This window comes from Orcinus orca, chromosome 5, assembly GCF_937001465.1.
Source record: "Orcinus orca chromosome 5, mOrcOrc1.1, whole genome shotgun sequence".
Taxonomy (NCBI): domain Eukaryota; kingdom Metazoa; phylum Chordata; class Mammalia; order Artiodactyla; family Delphinidae; genus Orcinus; species Orcinus orca.
This window is the reverse complement of record NC_064563.1, coordinates 80,500,966-80,518,203: the sequence shown is the minus strand read 5'-3', so window position 1 is coordinate 80,518,203 and position 17,238 is coordinate 80,500,966. Positions and strand designations below refer to the sequence as shown.

The 17,238-nt window shown below is 55.4% G+C and overlaps 1 protein-coding gene across 2 annotated transcripts in view; it reads right to left on the bottom strand.

The window, feature by feature from the left end:
* The window catches only part of ADCY5 (adenylate cyclase 5), a 157,437-nt gene that overhangs the window by 44,452 nt on the left and 95,747 nt on the right, over nt 1-17,238 (bottom strand). For both annotated transcript variants that reach the window (XM_049710441.1, XM_004278826.4), the window contains exons 4-8: nt 8,309-8,420; nt 6,679-6,806; nt 4,490-4,648; nt 3,473-3,614; nt 1,388-1,528 (exon numbers count right to left, since the gene is read on the bottom strand). In XM_049710441.1, the coding sequence (XP_049566398.1) occupies nt 1,388-1,528; nt 3,473-3,614; nt 4,490-4,648; nt 6,679-6,806; nt 8,309-8,420 (682 nt within the window). The remainder of the gene's footprint in view (nt 1-1,387; nt 1,529-3,472; nt 3,615-4,489; nt 4,649-6,678; nt 6,807-8,308; nt 8,421-17,238) is intronic.

Sequence of the window (17,238 nt, the reverse complement as noted above, 5' to 3'; positions counted from 1 at the left end):
AGGGAGCAGGAGTGGGGCCTGGAGCCCTGGGTGGCACTGACCAGGCCTGGGACGTCTAAGTTCAAAGCCCTGGGGCAAGGCTGACCTTTCCCACTCTTCGTCGCTTAGGACCTTGGTGTCCTGCAAGTTGTTTCTTTACCACCAGAAGTTAAAATGGTGATCTTGACTCAATTCACTTTTTTCTTCTGTACATTTTCCTTAAACCTTTGTCATCTGCTATTTGCTAGCTGGCAAGGAGCAGAATGACTGGTCCCTAGCCTGTCCCCTCCCTCAGACCCCTGGATCTGTCTGCCGACTCAGCTGGACTCCCATGGAGTCTCTCTCTAATCCCTGCTGCTGCAGCTTAAACCCAGTCTGATCCACAGGCCCCCAACGTGGGGATCCTAGTGTCGGCATGGCCCCCCATTCCTCTACCTGGATCTGTGGGAACTCAGTGGACATGCGCGCGTGCGCGCACACACACACACACACACACACACACACACACACACACACACACACACACACACACACGGCTTCCTCACCCATCCCTCCCTCAGAGCGGGCAACTCCTGCCTGGGTACCAGGCTGCCCTTGACCTGAGGAGTGCGCTCAGATGCAGAAGCCAAGATCTCAGATAAAAATAAAGAACTGCTTCAAACTGACTTCTTGTCATCCCTCATTCTCTTCTTCCCACCCTCTGAAGCCTTCTTTTTAGCATTACTGATAGAACACAGGCAGGGCATCCTGAATTAGCCCGTCCCTGCTGTGTGCAGGGGTGGTTGAGGGTGTCTGTCCTCTGAGGCCGGCAGGGTCCCTTGAGATGGAGGCAGCACCTCTACCACGGCCTCTGCTCACTCAGCCTGCGTGCTCCCACAGGAAGACTGGAATGAGCAGGGCGGTTCTCAGCACAGAGGGCAAAAAGACCATCACCTGGCACTTGCCAAAAAGCACTGGGATGGTTTCTGAGCGACTGGGCCAGGAGATGTGTTTCAACTGCCTGGGAAATGCAACAGATTCTGGAAGGTGTCTGACAAGCCTGTGCCCACCCAACTCCCCGGGGCTCCCCAGACAGGGCCAAGAGGCCCTGGAGGCTGTGTTTGGACCTTGAGTCCAGCCAGATGGGTCTGCTTCCAGCCTACACCAGCAAGGTCTGCCAAGGGGGAGGGAAGAAGGGGCTTTACCGCTCTGCCCCAAAGCCAAATCCGGCATGCCAAGAGATGGTGGGGCCCGCGGAGAAAGCCCAGGGCCGGAAGTCAGGCGCTCTGTCTCCTGGTCCAAAGTCAGGGTGAGCCCCCTTCCAACGATCCCTTCTGTGTAACAGGAGGGGCCTGGCCCAGTCCTCACACCCACAGAAGGCCCTAGCCCTGGAGAGTGCGGCCCACACACTACCCTGCCAGCTACTCACCATCCGTTTCATCTCCTTGGACACCTGGTTGCCACCCAGGTGGTTGTAGAAGGGGCGCTCGGCCCCCCAGTGTGGTGGGTTGTGTCCGATCGAGTTGGTTCTCTGGCGATTCATCTTGGCGATCATGGCCTTCTCTTCTTTCTGGGAGAGCAACACAGATGCGTCAGCCTGTGGGCAGGGCCCATCAGGTGAGCTCAAGTAGGGAGTTCCTCATTCCTCCCAGGTGCCTGGCCAGGCAGGGGTCAAGGCAGTACCTCCCTCCCTTCTCTGCACAGCCCGGAGCCCTGAGGTCTGCCAAGATCCTAGAGCTCACCCAAGAAATCATCCTAAATCCCTCCGAACGCCCCAGCGCCAGCCCTGGCTGGGAGCTGGGAGCCTCAGGTGGGAGCAGCAGAACAGGATGACGAGGTTTGTCTTGTTAGAAAGCCAAGGGGCATGGGAACATCTGTCGCTGGCATAGAATTTTAGATGTGGGCAGAACCTGGGTCTGAAAGTGCTTGGGGGGTGATGGACGGAGAGGAAACATGAGATTCCAATTTCCACCCCAAAACAGGCATGTTCTAGCAGAGCGGGTAGTAGGACAGGCCCTGCAGCTTCTGGACGTTTGGGTCATTAAAACGTGAGATGCAAGGGCTGACGCGCACTGCACAAATACACCAATGGGGCCTTAGCCAGCTCTCCATGTGCCAACCACAACCTATCTGTCCATCCATCCAAATGAGCTCGAGGTGGAGGGTTGGAGAGGCCCTGGGGGGACCTGGGTGGCCTTCCCTTCAACTCCCTCCCTGAGCCTGGGAAGGGAGCCGGCCAGATCAGAGGCAGAGGGGAGGGGACACAGCCTGCTTCAGCAGACACTGCTCTGGGTCGGGGCTGGAGGGGTGGGGGGTGTCCTTTTCTGTCTCCATTTCATCTTTTCTGAGCCACTTGTCAAGCTAGAAGAATCAAGACCCAGAGAACCCAGGGCAGAGGGTAACCCTTCAGCCTGGGCGGGGCAGGAAGGTGAGGCTAGAGGCGCTATGGGCCCAGCAGACAGGAGGAGTGTGGGAGGGGGCCTGGGAGGATTTCGGTTCATTTATACTCCAGCCAAACAACAAGCAAATGCTTTAAAATGAGTCAATTAAGCCACTAAGTGCTTTCCCCAGAGTCCCTAAATCCTCCCATCTCTCTTTCCGGATGTCTGTGGCAGGGCCTGAGACTGCTCCCTCAGAGGCACCCCGTAGCCAGGTCCTGTGTGCTGGGATGTGTGGAGGGTGAGGTGTCCCTCTGATGTCCCTCTCAGGGTGGACACCTGCCTCAAAGAGCTCTGCCCACCTTGAAGAATCTACTTTTGCTGTCTCCAAGACTTTCTCTGAACTTTTCTCACAGCTTAATTTTGTCTTCAGTCTAATTCCTTAGGACAGAAACAGGGAAGCTTTTCTCTATCAAAGGGCTCTGACCAATAGATAAATTCAATTGAAAGATTTATAAGTAAAAGGCATTTTAATTAAGGAAAAATGTAAAATATAAAATGTTCTCGTTTGCTTTAAAAATTAAGAACGTGGAACGTGACACTATTAAAAATAGAACACTGAAGTCTGCTAATAATTCAGTTTTATATTTTGGCAAGTGTGGGCTGAGACAAAAGAAGGAAGAAGAAAGACTGGAAAGTGCAAGAGGGGAAAAGACAGAGTTTCAAGAAACAGAGGTATATAAGGACAGGCAGAGAGAGAGCGAGATCCACCTGGTTTAGGTAACAGACAAGGAACGAGATGGAAATAAAGGACGTGGTATACACAGAGTTCCCTGATGCTTCTTTTCCATCTCGTGGCCTTCTGCTGTATTGTTACTAACCGATCTGAGGTCTGTTGCTTTTTCTGCAACAGAAGCAAAATGAAAACCTCCCCTCTTTGCCACCAGCCTTTACAAAGCCTCTGTAGCTCTCACGTCCTTCCTGAGATGCGGGAACCACGACTGCATAAGAAATTCAGGACTTGCCTCAAGGAAAGAGTAAGAGGAGAAGGAAGCAGCAGGCTAAGCAACATTCCTCCCCAAAGAATGAAGCCCTCCCACCCCCCCGCCCCCCACCCCAGCCCTCGGTCCCCGGACCCGCTTCTGGGTGCAGCGCAGGATGAGGAAGGTCTCGATACTGTGCTCTTTGAGGTAGGCGTTGCGCTCGCCCCCACCGCCCGGCTCCACTTCGTAGTCGCCGTTCAGGTAGTTGAGTGTGGCCTTGGTGATGTGGATGCGTCTACGGGTAGGGGGGGAAGCAGGGAGAGGAGGGCAGCAGACGTGAATTCAGAACCCCTGTTCCCATGCAGAACCAAACTGTAAGCAACTCAGTCAGCATTCGAATCCCAGGGCCCCGAACTCTGACTCAAATGCTAACCCCTACCTGGATCTCTCAATGGACTGTATCCCTCCAACCTCATCAAGATGGCAAGGTGGGCTCCTCGCCAGCTCGTGTTCACCGAGACCACACCGCATCACATCTGCATCACGTTATTACAGGGATGTAACACATCGGCCTGCCGGGAGAGCACGGCCTCCGGTCTCACAAACTTTGCAAACCTGCTCAGGAGCCAGCAGTGGCTCCTGCTGACTGCAGGACTGCGTCCAAATTCCCCAGCCTGGCATGCACGTCCTTAACACAGGCACTGTTTCTCCCACTGGTTCCTAAAAGGCCATCTGCTCTACTTGCATTCCCTGAAGTACTGTGTTTTCCTCTGCCTGTGCCTGTCCTCAGCCTGGCAGCTCCCCTGACCCTCACCTTCCTCACCTGCCCCCATCCTGCCCCGTCTGCCAGGCCAGTTGACCTTCCACCTCCTGGCCACCCCCGGAATTATCCAGGGGTCCTCCCTCCTCTCTAAGGCTACCCTGACCTCCTGCGTCTCACGACAGGCCGCCAGGTTCTATGTAAATATTTTCTGGGTGAAGACTGGGTGAAGGTTGGGGCCACGCTCCCTACAAGTTGCCATGTGTGGCGTCAGTGCTTGGTTACTAGAGGAATTCCACTTAAATTCTGCCAACCCCAGGGCTGCAGCTACCCGGTCCTGCCCACCCTAGCCCTTTCCCCGTGACAGCCACCTGGGTGGGCCGGGCGGGAAGCTGCCCTCACTCACTCACCCCGCCTTGCCTCCAGCCTCCATGTGGTTGGCCAGCGTGACGTCGTTAGACCAGACGTCGAACTGCCACTTCCTGAGGCCAAGGACGCCACAGTGCACTCGCCCGCTGTGGATTCCCACACGCATGTTCACGTTGACACCTGTCACCTCCCGGACCAGCCTAGGGATGGAGTAGGAGTAAGGCCGGGAGGGGGTCAGGGCCAGGCGCAGAGAGGTCAGGGTGCGTGAGAAGGTGCAGGGGTCAAAGAGTCATTTCTCTCCAGGCCAGCCCAAATCCAGAGTCTGGGACTGTGCATCCTGAAGGGCAGGGCTGGGCCCTGGTGCCCAGGGGCTGAGGGTTGTGAGAGGCGCTGCTTCCCAGCTTGCCCGCAAGGTGGCGCAGTGCCTCACACTACGTCCCAGGCCCACTGCTTCTCCCCAGCGAGGGCACCTGAGCCAGCGCTACCCTCAGTCAATAATTAAGTTGTGTTCTGAAAATGCAAGCGCACGTTAGTGCCGATTTGAGTCGACAGGAAAGTTATAGTCACTCCAAACCCCACTCATGTAATTCTCGGATTTACCCACATTGCTGCTTCTTCGACATTAACAGGATAATGGAGAAAAAGAGAACATAGGCCCTGCCCAGGAAAGATAGGGGAGCTGGGGCAGGTGCAGGGGACCAGGGGTGCTCCACGTGCTAGAAGACAGCGCCAACCCCATCACATGCACCACGCACGTATTCGGGGCGGGCCGCCTGTAGGAGGGGGAGTGGGATGGAAGCTCTACAGCTCTGGGTATGCGTCTGGGGCCCGGGGTCTGTGGAAAAGGGAGCCGGTGCTCTGGGGGGAGGGTCACAGTGTGCACTTCTTGGGGACCTGGACCTTCCTTGGCTCCCTGGGGATGGAACCACTCAGCCAGCCATGGGGCCGGCAGTCCGACTTGGCCTGGTGGGCAGGACCACCATGTGGGCTCCAGCTCTCACCCCACCCCACCACGGAGAGGCTGACACCTACCACAGGGAATATTTATGTCATCCATCTATTTCTTTCGTCCTGGGATCAACTCTGCAAATACCTCTGCTGGAGCTGTGCCTTCCATCCACAGGGCCTCTGGCCACTGGCTTAGGTTGATATCTCTCATTCTACCTTTTTGGCTTCACTCCAAGGCCACCTTCTTCATGAAGCCTTTCTGGGTCCTCCCAGTGAAATCAACTGCCCCCTCCTGGCCCCTCCCACCGCAGTTTGCCTCTCTTACCTGATGGTGTCCACTGGGCATGCCTGGTATCAGAGCAACGGGAGTCCTGGCCCCTCAACAGGCTCTGTGCTTCCGGGCAAGAGACACCCTGTCTAGCCCGGGCACACAGGGGCACTCGGCAAACACTGCCGAAAGGAACTGAGCCAAACAGGATGGACCCGGCCACCTTCTGGGCCAGTTACTCTGACCTCTGACCTCTGACCTTGCCCACTGTGGCTTTTCCTTTGCCCCACCCAGTCTACTTCTAAAGCTCCCAGTTTTGGAACCTGGACGCAATCTCTGGCCTACTCCCTTGGCTGACCTGTAAGCTGGGCTTGTCCATGTTGCTTAATGACTGGGGCTCCTTCTGTGGTCAGCAGTGACCAAGCATCGGCCAAAGATCCTGGCTGCTATTGCTGGCAGGGAGGAGGGATTTTCTTAAACGGGAACACCTGTGTTTGCATCCACCTGCCTAGCAGTATTACCCTGGGGAGCCGTTTAGCCTCTGTGAGCCCAACCTTTCTCATCTGTGAAGACACGGGACTGGTGACTTCTACCCCTGGCTGGGTGGTTGTGAGAAGACATGAGGCCTGGGGTGCAAGGCCCTGCCATGGCACAGGGTACAGCACAGCCGCCAGCCAGTCCTCCTTTCCTGGAGGGGTGACTCCATACCTCCTGCTGCCCTGGAGTCTGCAAAGCCCTCCCTTCTTCCAGGACATGTCCCTCTGTGCAGAGCTTCCCAGGCTGCTGTGAGCACAGGAGCCCGGGAGGAGGCTCAGAGCCTGGAGGTGTGAATCAACCCTCCGGTGTGGCCAGGGTCCTTGGGAGGCGGCTTTGCCCCACTATTTCCCTGCTTCCATCAGTCCAACATGAGTCAGTTACTCGGGATATGGGACAGTCCCCCTGCAGACGGACGGTCCCACTGGAGATGGACAGTGTCCCCATAGGCGGGCAGTCACCCTGGAGACGGGCACTTACGAGATGGCCTCAATCATGTCCATGCCCATCTCCACGCAGCAGTGGGCATGGTCAGCCCTGGCTTCAGGCAGCCCTGAGACGCAGTAATAACAATCTCCCAGGATCTTAATACGTAAACAGTGATTCTCCTGGAAAGCAAATTAATTTTAAAAATTAAAAATAGTAGGAAAGAGAAGTGGGAGGGAAAGAAACGGGAAGCAAACAGATTCACCCCATGCCTGGAATAACTTGCCTTTTAGGGCAGCGAGCACAGACCCAGTGCCGGCATGAGGTGTGGCCCCAGCCTGGGGACAGGCTTATCGGGAGCCGTGGGGGACGGAGGACAGGCTGAGCCGCGCTCGAGAAGCATTCCAGCCACCCCAGGCCTAGGAACTCACTCTTTTGGCCACAGCTGAGGCCCAAGAAGAATACAGCTGGTCCAATGTGGCAGCAAATGGGGCAGACTCGTCAGTGTGAGAGGCCCCGAGCTGAGAGTGAGGGGCCCATCCCACTCCCAGCCCTGCGACACGCTCTGACTCCTGGCCTACGGTTCTACTAACAGTTTTATGACTCTCCTTTTATGAAAAGACTGAAGCAGAAGTGAGATTTAACCAAAGCTCGCCTGACCCCCAGCCTGAGATTTTTATCCAAGACAGTTCTGCTAAGCCAGCAAGCACGTGCGTGCTAAGACAGCCACAGAGCGGAAGCACGCGCCCGCTGCAAGGTCACCCCTCAGGCCGCAACCGATGCATAACTGGGATTGAGATGGACTGTCATTAATCACCAATTCTGAGCTGTCCAAGTCTGCTTCCCAGAGGTTACTTCGTGAAGCTGGTACGCTGGGACCCAAGTATCTGTGTGCCCTGGACTCTCCTTCAAGGCCCTTCCAAAACCCAAGGGCCGAGCATGTCCCCGTTCACCTCGCCCACACTCGGTGATAAAATCAGTGAGGTGTGAGGCCCACCATCAATGCCCTTGGAGGCCCTTGGCACCGTCTCTCATCCATGATCTGCCTGGTGTCCTGTGACGGCCCAGGGGACGTGTCCACCTCTCGGTGGACACTGCAGTAAGTGGGCCCCGACATAGGACTCTCCAAAGGCACAGAGCATCGCTCAGAGCCACAAAGGCTGGGAAAGGACGGCAGAGTATAAACAGGGACTAATGAACGTGTGTCCTTCACCACTCCATGCCCGGGAAGGGGGTCACTTCCAATCTGTCCCAACGTGGAAGAGTCCTCTTTCCATAAGTCTCTTGGGTGACACACAGCTGTCTGCAGGCCAGTTGAGATTCAGACTCATTTATTATTTTTTTTTATCACTCTGGCCACCCTGATCAGCAACGTGGCTCTGTGGCACCGAATTTGCTCCTCCAAACACAAATTCAGGGGTCAGGGCAGCATTTCCTGCAGGCCTCACCACCCCTTTCCACCGATGGAGGGCTTGCTCCCTTGCGACCGGTGACACTGTGAGCATCTCTGAGTGTGCGGCGGGGCTGACGTGAGGCGTGAGGACACGCAGCCACAGCCTGTACGGCCCCGCCTCCCCAGTCCCCGATGGCGGACTCTGCAGCACCCTACCCCAGATCAGGCCACCCTTCCGGCCCCGGCTCGGGCACACGGGGTCCCCAGGGCAGTGGGCAAAAGGTGACTCACTGCAGCCAGCTTGTCGAAGCGGGCGAAGAGCTCGTTGAGGGTCATGACGAGCTCCTGGGCAGTGCACTGGGACGCCAGGCTGGTGAAGCCCTCGATGTCAGCAAACAGGATGCTAGAGAGACAGGGGGCAAGACCCCCGTGAGGAAGGAAGGTCAGGGGGATGCAGCTGGGGTCACCCTCCGCCTTAGGAGGGCTGCCAGCCAGCAAGAGTCCCGGGAGCTCCAAACGGCTGCTGGGGAGGGGAGAGAGAGAGCTGACGCTGGTGGTCTCTCCCAGCTGGTAGGGAAATGCCAGGCCAGCCCTCCTTTCTGTAACTCCCTGCACCCTCGCTCCCACCCAGGAGGAAAGGGGGGCCGAGGTGCGTGAGGCCGGGGGGCGTACGTCTGCCTGAGGCCATGCAAACAGGGCCTGCTCCCCGCACCCTCAGCCACCTCTCAGGCCTGCCCCCCGTTTGACCCCTGAGCAGACCCCTCAAGGTAGCTGGGTCCAGGAGAAGGGTCTTTGGTTCATCTTGTCTGGAAAGTGTTTCAGGCCCTAATGGCGGCCGGACAGAGGTCTCACTTCCCAAACCCATACACAGGGAATCCAACTCCAGGCCCTCCATACCAAGGGAGTCCTCTAGAAGAGACAGAATAAAGAGGTCCAGGGAGGAGGGAGAGGAAGACACAGCCAGTAAGCGTCTCTGGAAGCCCCCCAACTTGTCCTGCCGGCTCCTTCGGCCTCATCCCCGGGGCCCTCGGGTGCACCCGCTGGTCCCTGCATTGCACGCTGTGATCTTTCATCTGTTCCCGAGACTGAACGTGTCTTCCTTTTCTTTCCAAACAGACTACGAGAGGTGAGGCCCCAGGCCCAGAATGTGTAAGGGCCCCAAGAGTTTTTTCTTAAAATGGACACAGAAATGTACTAACTCTTGTGGGCTGAGATGCTCCTGGTGGCTGGGCACGGGGACTGGGGTTTCCGACCTGCCACCTCACTGAGCCCTCCAGGCAGCCCTGAAGGGGGGCCCGGTGGGCCCATCCCAAGATGAGGAGCCTTGGGGAAGAGCCATGGACGGTAGCTTGGGGGCTCTTCCCCACGGCCTCTGCTCTCTCCTCTGATCCACGCGGCTCCCAAGGCTCCGGACCGACAGTCTCGCTTCAAATTAGAGTGTAGAACTAAACATGCCTTGTCATTTTATTTGGAAAATGTGTGTTCATGCATTAAGCATATCTCTTCATTCTGCCGTCTGACATCCGGGGTCTTCCTGACCTGGGGAGCCTGCCTCTCCCAGGCCAGCCAGTTCCTAGAGATGGTCAACCACTCGCCTTGGAGTCCAGAGCCTCCCACCCCAGTCAGGTTCCCACACCTGGCCCACCACTCCCCTGCCCTACTCACCCCAGGGACAAGTGCCAGGTAACTCGGACAGTCCTACGCCTCACAGCCCACCGACATTATTCAAACTAGCCAATCCCAAGCCTGCTTACCCTGCCTCACCCATTCCTTCCTGCAGAAACCTCAACAGAGGCTCTAGCCCACGTTTCCCCTCACGCTGCCTCCTCACTGACCCCTGTGCTTCCCCGGGTGCCCCCCAGCCTATGGCGTAACGCATCCTCTCCTCTCGGGACCTGTGAGTAACAAACTATCTTTTCAATGGCAGCCGTCTCCTGATCTGTTGGCCTCACCATACCTGGATAATAATAACACCTACATTTTAAAATAGTTGGACATTGTTCTAAGCACTTTACATGTATGAACTCATTTAAGCCTCACAACCACCCTTTGAGGTTGGAATCCTTTTCGAGGTAAGAAAACTGAGGCACAGAGAGGTCGAGTCACCTGCCCAAGGCCACACAGGCTCGTGTGGGTCCACGATCCAGGAGTTAAGCCAATAAGTGCTATGCTGTCTGTTGGCCCCATAGTCATCTTAAATGAGTAGAAGCACAGTTCACTGGTCGGGCATTGTATACGGGGCAGAGGGAGGTGGAGGGACAGGTGTGGGCTGCCGTAGGCGGGCAAGTACAGGACTCCATCGTGAGGGGACACGCTCTGCACCAGCTTACACGAGGGGAAGTGGGAGCGCATCTCGGGGCTTGGGCTAGGCAAGTACAAGAAAAGTACAGGAGGGCAGCCCCCAGGCCCCGAGCCCAGTGCTGTTTCCCGGCTCCGAGGCTCCTCTGGCCATCCTGACCCCAGTTCAGACCAGCAGACAAGTGCAGGAGGAAAGCCAAAGAGGGTGGGAGAAATGGGGGAGCTGGCAAGAGAGGAGACAAGTGAGGGGGACGGAAGGAAAGGTAAGGAGGAGGAGCAGAGACTGTCAGCCCACAGGACTCAGAAACCAGACAAGCAGCTCCAGAGTGGCAGCCACGGGGCCGGGGCTCAGAAGATGAAAGGGAGCCAGAGCCCCCATCAGGCTTTTGTTTTGTTTTGTTTTGTTTTTGTTTTTTTTTGCGGTACGCGGGCCTCTCACTGCTGTGGCCTCTCCCGTTGCGGAGCACAGGCTCCAGACGCGCAGGCTCAGCGGCCATGGCTCACGGGCCCAGCCGCTCCACGGCATGTGGGTTCTTCCCGGACCGGGGCACGAACCCGTGTCCCCTGCATCGGCAGGCGGACTCTCCACCACTGCGCCACCAGGGAAGCCCTCCCCCCCCATCAGGCTTTGAGGCCTGGTGTCTGGCAGACAGGCTCAGCACCCCGCCCGGGGGAGTCTGTGGGCATCCACACTGGTGAGAGAGAAGCACGTGAAGGGAAGCAGCCATGCTCCAGACGCTGACCCCGGCTCCCCAAGGACGTTCAGACCCCTAGCCCAGCCCACCAGCCACCTCCCTGGCTCTCAGTCTCTCAGAAGCCCCACCCCACCCGGGAAGAAGGGAAAGGTCTCTCCTGGTCTATGTGAAAGCACCATGACATAGTTGTTCTGGAAATTCTTCTTTAACTTAGATAATCAAAGCCAAGGGGAGTTGGGGTCAAGACAGCTGCTCCGGAGTCAAGAACACCTTTAATAAGTGTCAGTATTTCAAATGCAAAGCCGCAGGCACCAGGCCCAGCAGCTGTTCCACACTGGGTCCCAGGCTACAGAGCAGAAGCCTGGCTTTGGGGGCTGATGAGACGCCCCCCATGGTGGGAAGGAAAAAAAATCTCCAAACCCGGCAGAGGCAGGAACACTACTGGGCAGGGTGACCCGCAGCACCAAGCCAGGGAGAAGAGGGCAGGAGGAAAAGCACGGGCCCCTAGAAGCACTAGGCAGACGTGTGTGGACCAGGGCTCGGGGGCCTCGCTTCACTGAGCCCTGAGCCCTGCAGCTGCTTGAGCTCACCTAGCCACTCAGCCAGGATGGCCTCTGCCCGCCACGTGTGGACATGGGCAGGCCTGCAACCCTTCTCCTTCTCCACAGGGACCTGGCTGGGCCTAGGAGAGCACTTTCTCCACTGCAGCTTTCATCTGCTAGACCAGTGGTTCTCAGAGCTGGTGTCCATCAGAATCCCCCTGGAGCTTTTATATGGAGAAGTCCCGGAGCCCCATCCCCAGAGATTCGGACTTCATCGGCCTGGGGTGGGGCTCTGCTATTGATTGGTTTTGTTCTGTTCTGTTTTGTTTTGTTTTATTGTAATCTTCCCTGGTGACTCTAATACGCAGCCAGGGTTGAGAACCAGGGTACTGGTTTAAATGTCACCTTCTCAAGGCTTCCTCCACCCTATTTAAATCTACAGCCCCTCCCATATGTCTAAGTCCCTTATCTACTGTATTTTTCTCCATTGCACTTTTCACCATTTAATATATTATTTATTATTGTTGTTGTTATTTATTATCATGTTCCTGTCTGCCTCTCCCCACTAGAATGTAGTCTTTGAAGGAGGGATTTTTTGTTGTTCTTTTGTTTTTGGCTGCATTGGGTCTTCGTTGCTGTGCACGGGCTTTCTCTAGTTGCGGCGAGCGGAGGCTACTCTTCGTTATGCTACTCTTCATTGCGGTGCGTAGGCTTCTCATTGCGGCGCCTTCTCGTTGCGGAGCACAGATTCTAGGCACGCGGGCTTCAGTAGTTGTGGCATATGGGCTCAACAGTTGTGGATTGCAGGCTCTAGAGCGCAGGTTCAATAGTTGTGGCTCCGCAGCATGTGGGATCTTCCCGGACCAGGGCTTGAGCCCGTGTCCCCTGTATTGGCAGGCGGATTCTTAACCACTGCGCCACCAGGGAAGTCCTGAAGTAGGGATTTAGTCTATTTCTTTCAATACCACATCCCGGCCCCTAGTACAATGTCTGGCACACAGAGGAACTGCTCAATACACAGCACAGAGTAGGTGCCTGTTAGTTTCCTAGGGCTGCTATAGCAAAGTACCACAAGCTGGGCCGCTTAAGACAACAGTCCTGGAGGCTGGAAGTCTGAAGTCAAGGTGTCGGCAGAGCCACGCTCCTCTGCGACTCTGGGTAGAACCCCTCCTTTCTTCTTCCCACCTCCAGTGGTGGCTGTCAATCCTGGTGCTCCTCACCTTGCAGCTGTGTCACTCCAACCTGTCTCTGTCCTCATAAGGCATTGTCCATGTGTATCTGTGTCTTTGCATGGCATTTTCCTCTTCCTGTAAGGACACCACTTATATTGGATTAGGGGCCCACCCTCTCCAGCATGACCTCATCTTAACTTGATTTCATCCACAAAGACCCTATTTCCAAATAAGGTCACATTCACAGATACGAGGGGTTAGCACTTCAACATATCTTTTAGGAGGGCACAGTTCAACCCACACAGTGTCTAATATATATTTGTTGAATGGAAGAGAATATTCATAGTGTAAAGCAAGGAAGAGGCAGGACCAGTAACTCTAGTAGCTCTTCCTTCTACCCCACTGGGCCTCTTGAGGTCCCAAGCACGTTATCTGAGACACGAGTGTGGGGAGCCCCAGGCCTGGCACCCAGCAGATATCCAGCAGTGTTCACGGAACAAACGGTAGAATAGTGATGGAGGCCAGGCATCTTCCTGGTCTGTGCCAGAGGACATCGGAAACAACATCCGTGTGGATGGGACCTCCAGGTGCCTTAGAAAGCCTGACCCTCCGGGACTTCCCTGGTGGTGCAGTGGTTAAGAATCTGCCTGCCAAAGAAGGGGACACGGGTTCGAACCCTGGTCCGGGAAGATCCCACATGCCGCAGAGCAACTAAGCCTGTGGGCCACAACTAATGAGCCTGCGCTCTAGAGCGCGTGAGCCACAACTACTGAGCCTGCGTGCCACAACCACTGAAGCCCACGCGCCTAGAGCCCACGCTCCACAGCAAGAGAAGCCACTGCAACGAGAAGCCCGCGCACCGCAACGGAGAGTAGGTCCCGCTCGCCACAACTAGAGAAAGCCCGCGCACAGCAACGAAGACCCAGTGCAGCCAAAAAATAAATTAATTAATTAAAATTTAAAAAGAAAACAAAAAGAAAGGCTGACCCTCCCTCCAATCTGCTGGGACCTATTCTTCCGTAAAAGAAGTTCTTTCGACAGCTACTGAGGAATCAGGGAGGGGCAGGTTGCTGGTTCCCTTCCTTCAGGTGGTGTGACAGAGACCAGCAGCCAGGGAGCAGGTTGCTCCAAGCAAGGCTTCTAGCTGGTGCGGAGCTGGGACAGGTCCCACGTCTGAGCCCTGCAGCCTCTGCTCCACGCTGGTGGAGACTCTGCCACCTCCACATTCCCCCACCTCCTGTCACAGGCAAAGTCACACTCCTCTGCCTCCTCGGGGGAGGATTCTGCTTCGTGTCTGTCACTTCTGGAGGCTCCTCTGTTTTACGAGGCTTACCCAACGGCAGGCTGTCTGTTCTGCTGGCCAACATTGCCTGATCCGCTCCTTGGTAATTCCGAAGGCCATTTTACAACAGCGCGGGGCCCAGACACGTGGCAAGGTACTAATTCGTCGATTAGCTCCCACTTGAGAGCTTGTCTTGGCAACGTGATCAGGCCCTCGTGGTGGGTCTGCGGAAGCTGGGTAGGCCCGCTCCGGCTGTGCGCTCCTCCCTAATTGCCTGCCGTCCATCACTCATGGTCGCCTGCATTCTGTTCCAGAGGCAGGAGCGGGCAGGCTCTTCATCCCAATTACCACAACAGGCCCTTCAGCTCTGTCACAGCTTCAGCTCAGCCTTCCCACGTGCAGTTTTGGTTAAGTGCCTTTCCTCACTGTTGCTCCCTCTCACTGCCAACAGGCTCTAGGACTTATGGAACTGCCGGCATCTGATCCCGTTCCTGTGCAGAAGCCACATTCCATAGCATCTCTGAACAGCCAGGAGCTAGGGGCCTGGGCGGGCAGCAGCATGAGAACCCACCCGTCTGAACTCCAGCACTCCCTGCCTGGCACAGAGAGGGAACTTGAGAAATGCCAAGAAGAAAGCCATCCGTCCAGGTGGGCCCAGGAAGAGCAGGGGCCTGGGGAAACAGAGGTCATGGGGTGGGGGCTGGGAAGGGAGCATGGCAAGGTCTCAGCCCAACTCCTGGGAATGTGGGCCCAGAGGCAGCGGAAGGTTCTGGGGAAGCAGGGCAGGAAGTGCCCTGGAGGCCCCCAGTGTGTAGCTCGGGGAAGCCCAGCCACAGCCAGGGGTCTCTTCCGGACCAAGAGGGCTGCCCCCTCAGCATCGCTCCATTTGCTCCAAGCCCTACCACCCAGAAAGCCACCCAGGTCCAGGCCCCTTGTAAGATAAAGGAGGGTCAATGGGCCTCTGCCGTGCCCTAGGTGAGCAACACAGTCAGGTGTGGTCCTATTAACACCCAGCTGAGAATGGGCTCCAGATGACTGGGCATTTTCTGAGGGGCGGTGGAAAACGATCAGCGGGGCATCTGAACTGGGAGCAGCCAGAGGACCAGCCTGAGGACACAGGCTGCGAGAGGCAAAGGGGGAAAGCCAGCGAGAGGACGCTGAACACACTGGGTGTTGGTACACATCCACCTACAGGGAGAATCTGCCCTGGGACAGCCGTGCCCTCTCCACTCCCACAGAGACGGGACACCTTCCTTCAGGAAGCAGAGGGTTCTGTGACAAGCCTGACCACCAGGACCAGGTCCAGGGGGTCTGGGATCAAGGTATGTCCTGGGATCCCCACTGCCGGCCTCAGGGCCTCCTGCCGACCCCATTCCAACGCCCCAGCGCCTCGCTCTTATTTCTGCCCACCGAATCCTACTCCCCCCACCCAGACAATGAAGCCTCATGGCACTTGCAGGCTTTCTGTTTCCAGAGTCTGGGGAAATGCTCCCTAAAGGAGAAACACTGAAGGGAGGGGAACTGCCCCAGAACCAAGCCGCAGTCGGGACCTCTCAGTGGTGAGAAGATGGGTGCTTTTGATTTTCTTCTCATGCTGCTCTTATTTCCCACTTTTTCTATAAAGAAACTACATCCTTTGTATAATAAAAGTGTTAATTTTTAAAAGATGGAAAATAAATCACATTCTTCTTTCAGGCCTTCTGAAAGAAGATTCTAACCCTTCCACCTTCACAATGCCTTCTTTGACTCACCCTGCCCAGAATCAGCCTTCTTAGGTCTGAATTCTTATTAGAATCAGAATCACAAAGCACAACTGATTCCAGCTGTTTCCAAGATAGCCTGACATGTTTAACCGGTCAGTGACCCTGTGCCCCAACTTCTCTCTCTTCTAGTTTCCCCAGGGCCCCCCATTTTGAGTCCAGAGCAGTGCTGGCTCCATTCCCCACTGATCCCCATTCTGTGTCCCAGGACAAACTCAGGTCTGTTGTCAAGACCCAATCCCAGGCAAGGATGCGAAGAAACTGGAACCTTTGTGCACTGCTGGTGCAGAGGTAAAATCGTGAACCACTACGGAAAACAGTATGGGGCTCTTCAAAAAGTCAGAAATAGAATTACCATACGATATAGCAATTTCACTTCTAGGCATATCCCCCAAAGTTTGAAAGCAGGGACTCAAGGAGATATTTGTACACCCATGTTCATAGCAGCACTGGTCACAGTAGCCAAGAGATGGAAGAAACCCACGTGTCCATCTACGGATGCACAGATAAACAAAATGTGGTAAATACATACAATGGAATATTATTCAGCCTTAAAAAGGTAAGGAAAACAGGACACATTCTATAACATGAGTGAACCTTGAAGACATTTAGTGAAATGAGCAAGACACGGAAGGACACATACTGGATGATCCCATTTAGATGTGGCACCTGGAAGTCGCCAAATACGTAGGAAGTGGAACGGTGGTTGCCAGGGGCTGGGGGAAGGGGAGGAATGGGGAGTTAGTATTTAATGAGTAAAGAGTTTCAGTTCTGCAAGATGAAAAGACTTCCGGAGACGGATGGTGGTGACGGTTGCACAACAATGTGCATGTTCTTAATACCACTGAACTGCACCCTTAAAATGGTTAAAATGGCACATTTTATACTATGTATAGTTTACCACAACAAAAATAATTAATTGATTGACTGCTTGAAAGAAAAGACCCAACCCCAGCGGCTCCAGCTGGGTCGTCAGCCACGTCCCCAGAGCACCGGCTCAGCCCTACCTCACTGGTGAGGGCTGGATATTCCTTAAGGGGCAAGCATGGTGTCTTTCCCATCTCCTCTTGAGTCATGTCTGGCACACAGTAGCAGCTCAATCAATGTTTGTGGAATGAATGAGAGGATAATATAAGACCACTTATATCTATAATTGATACAGAAGATGACAAGAAAAGAATACTTTTCTTAATATCAAGCCGGAGACAGGAAAGCTGCATGTTTGTGGGCCACGCCTCTCGTCCATCCGCTGGCTGGGGACATGGGGAGGTAAACATTTTCAATCTCTGCCCACAGGGTGCACAATCGCCCACGGGTATCAGAGCATCGCAGACGTTGCGGAGTGGTCATTATAATTCAGAACCACGCTGTAGCTGAGCCAGACGCCTGGAGTGACCTGGGGACGCAGCCAAGCCCTTGAAGGAGACAGGAGAGGAGCCGATAACCTTAAAAGGGGGAGGCTGGGGAGAGAC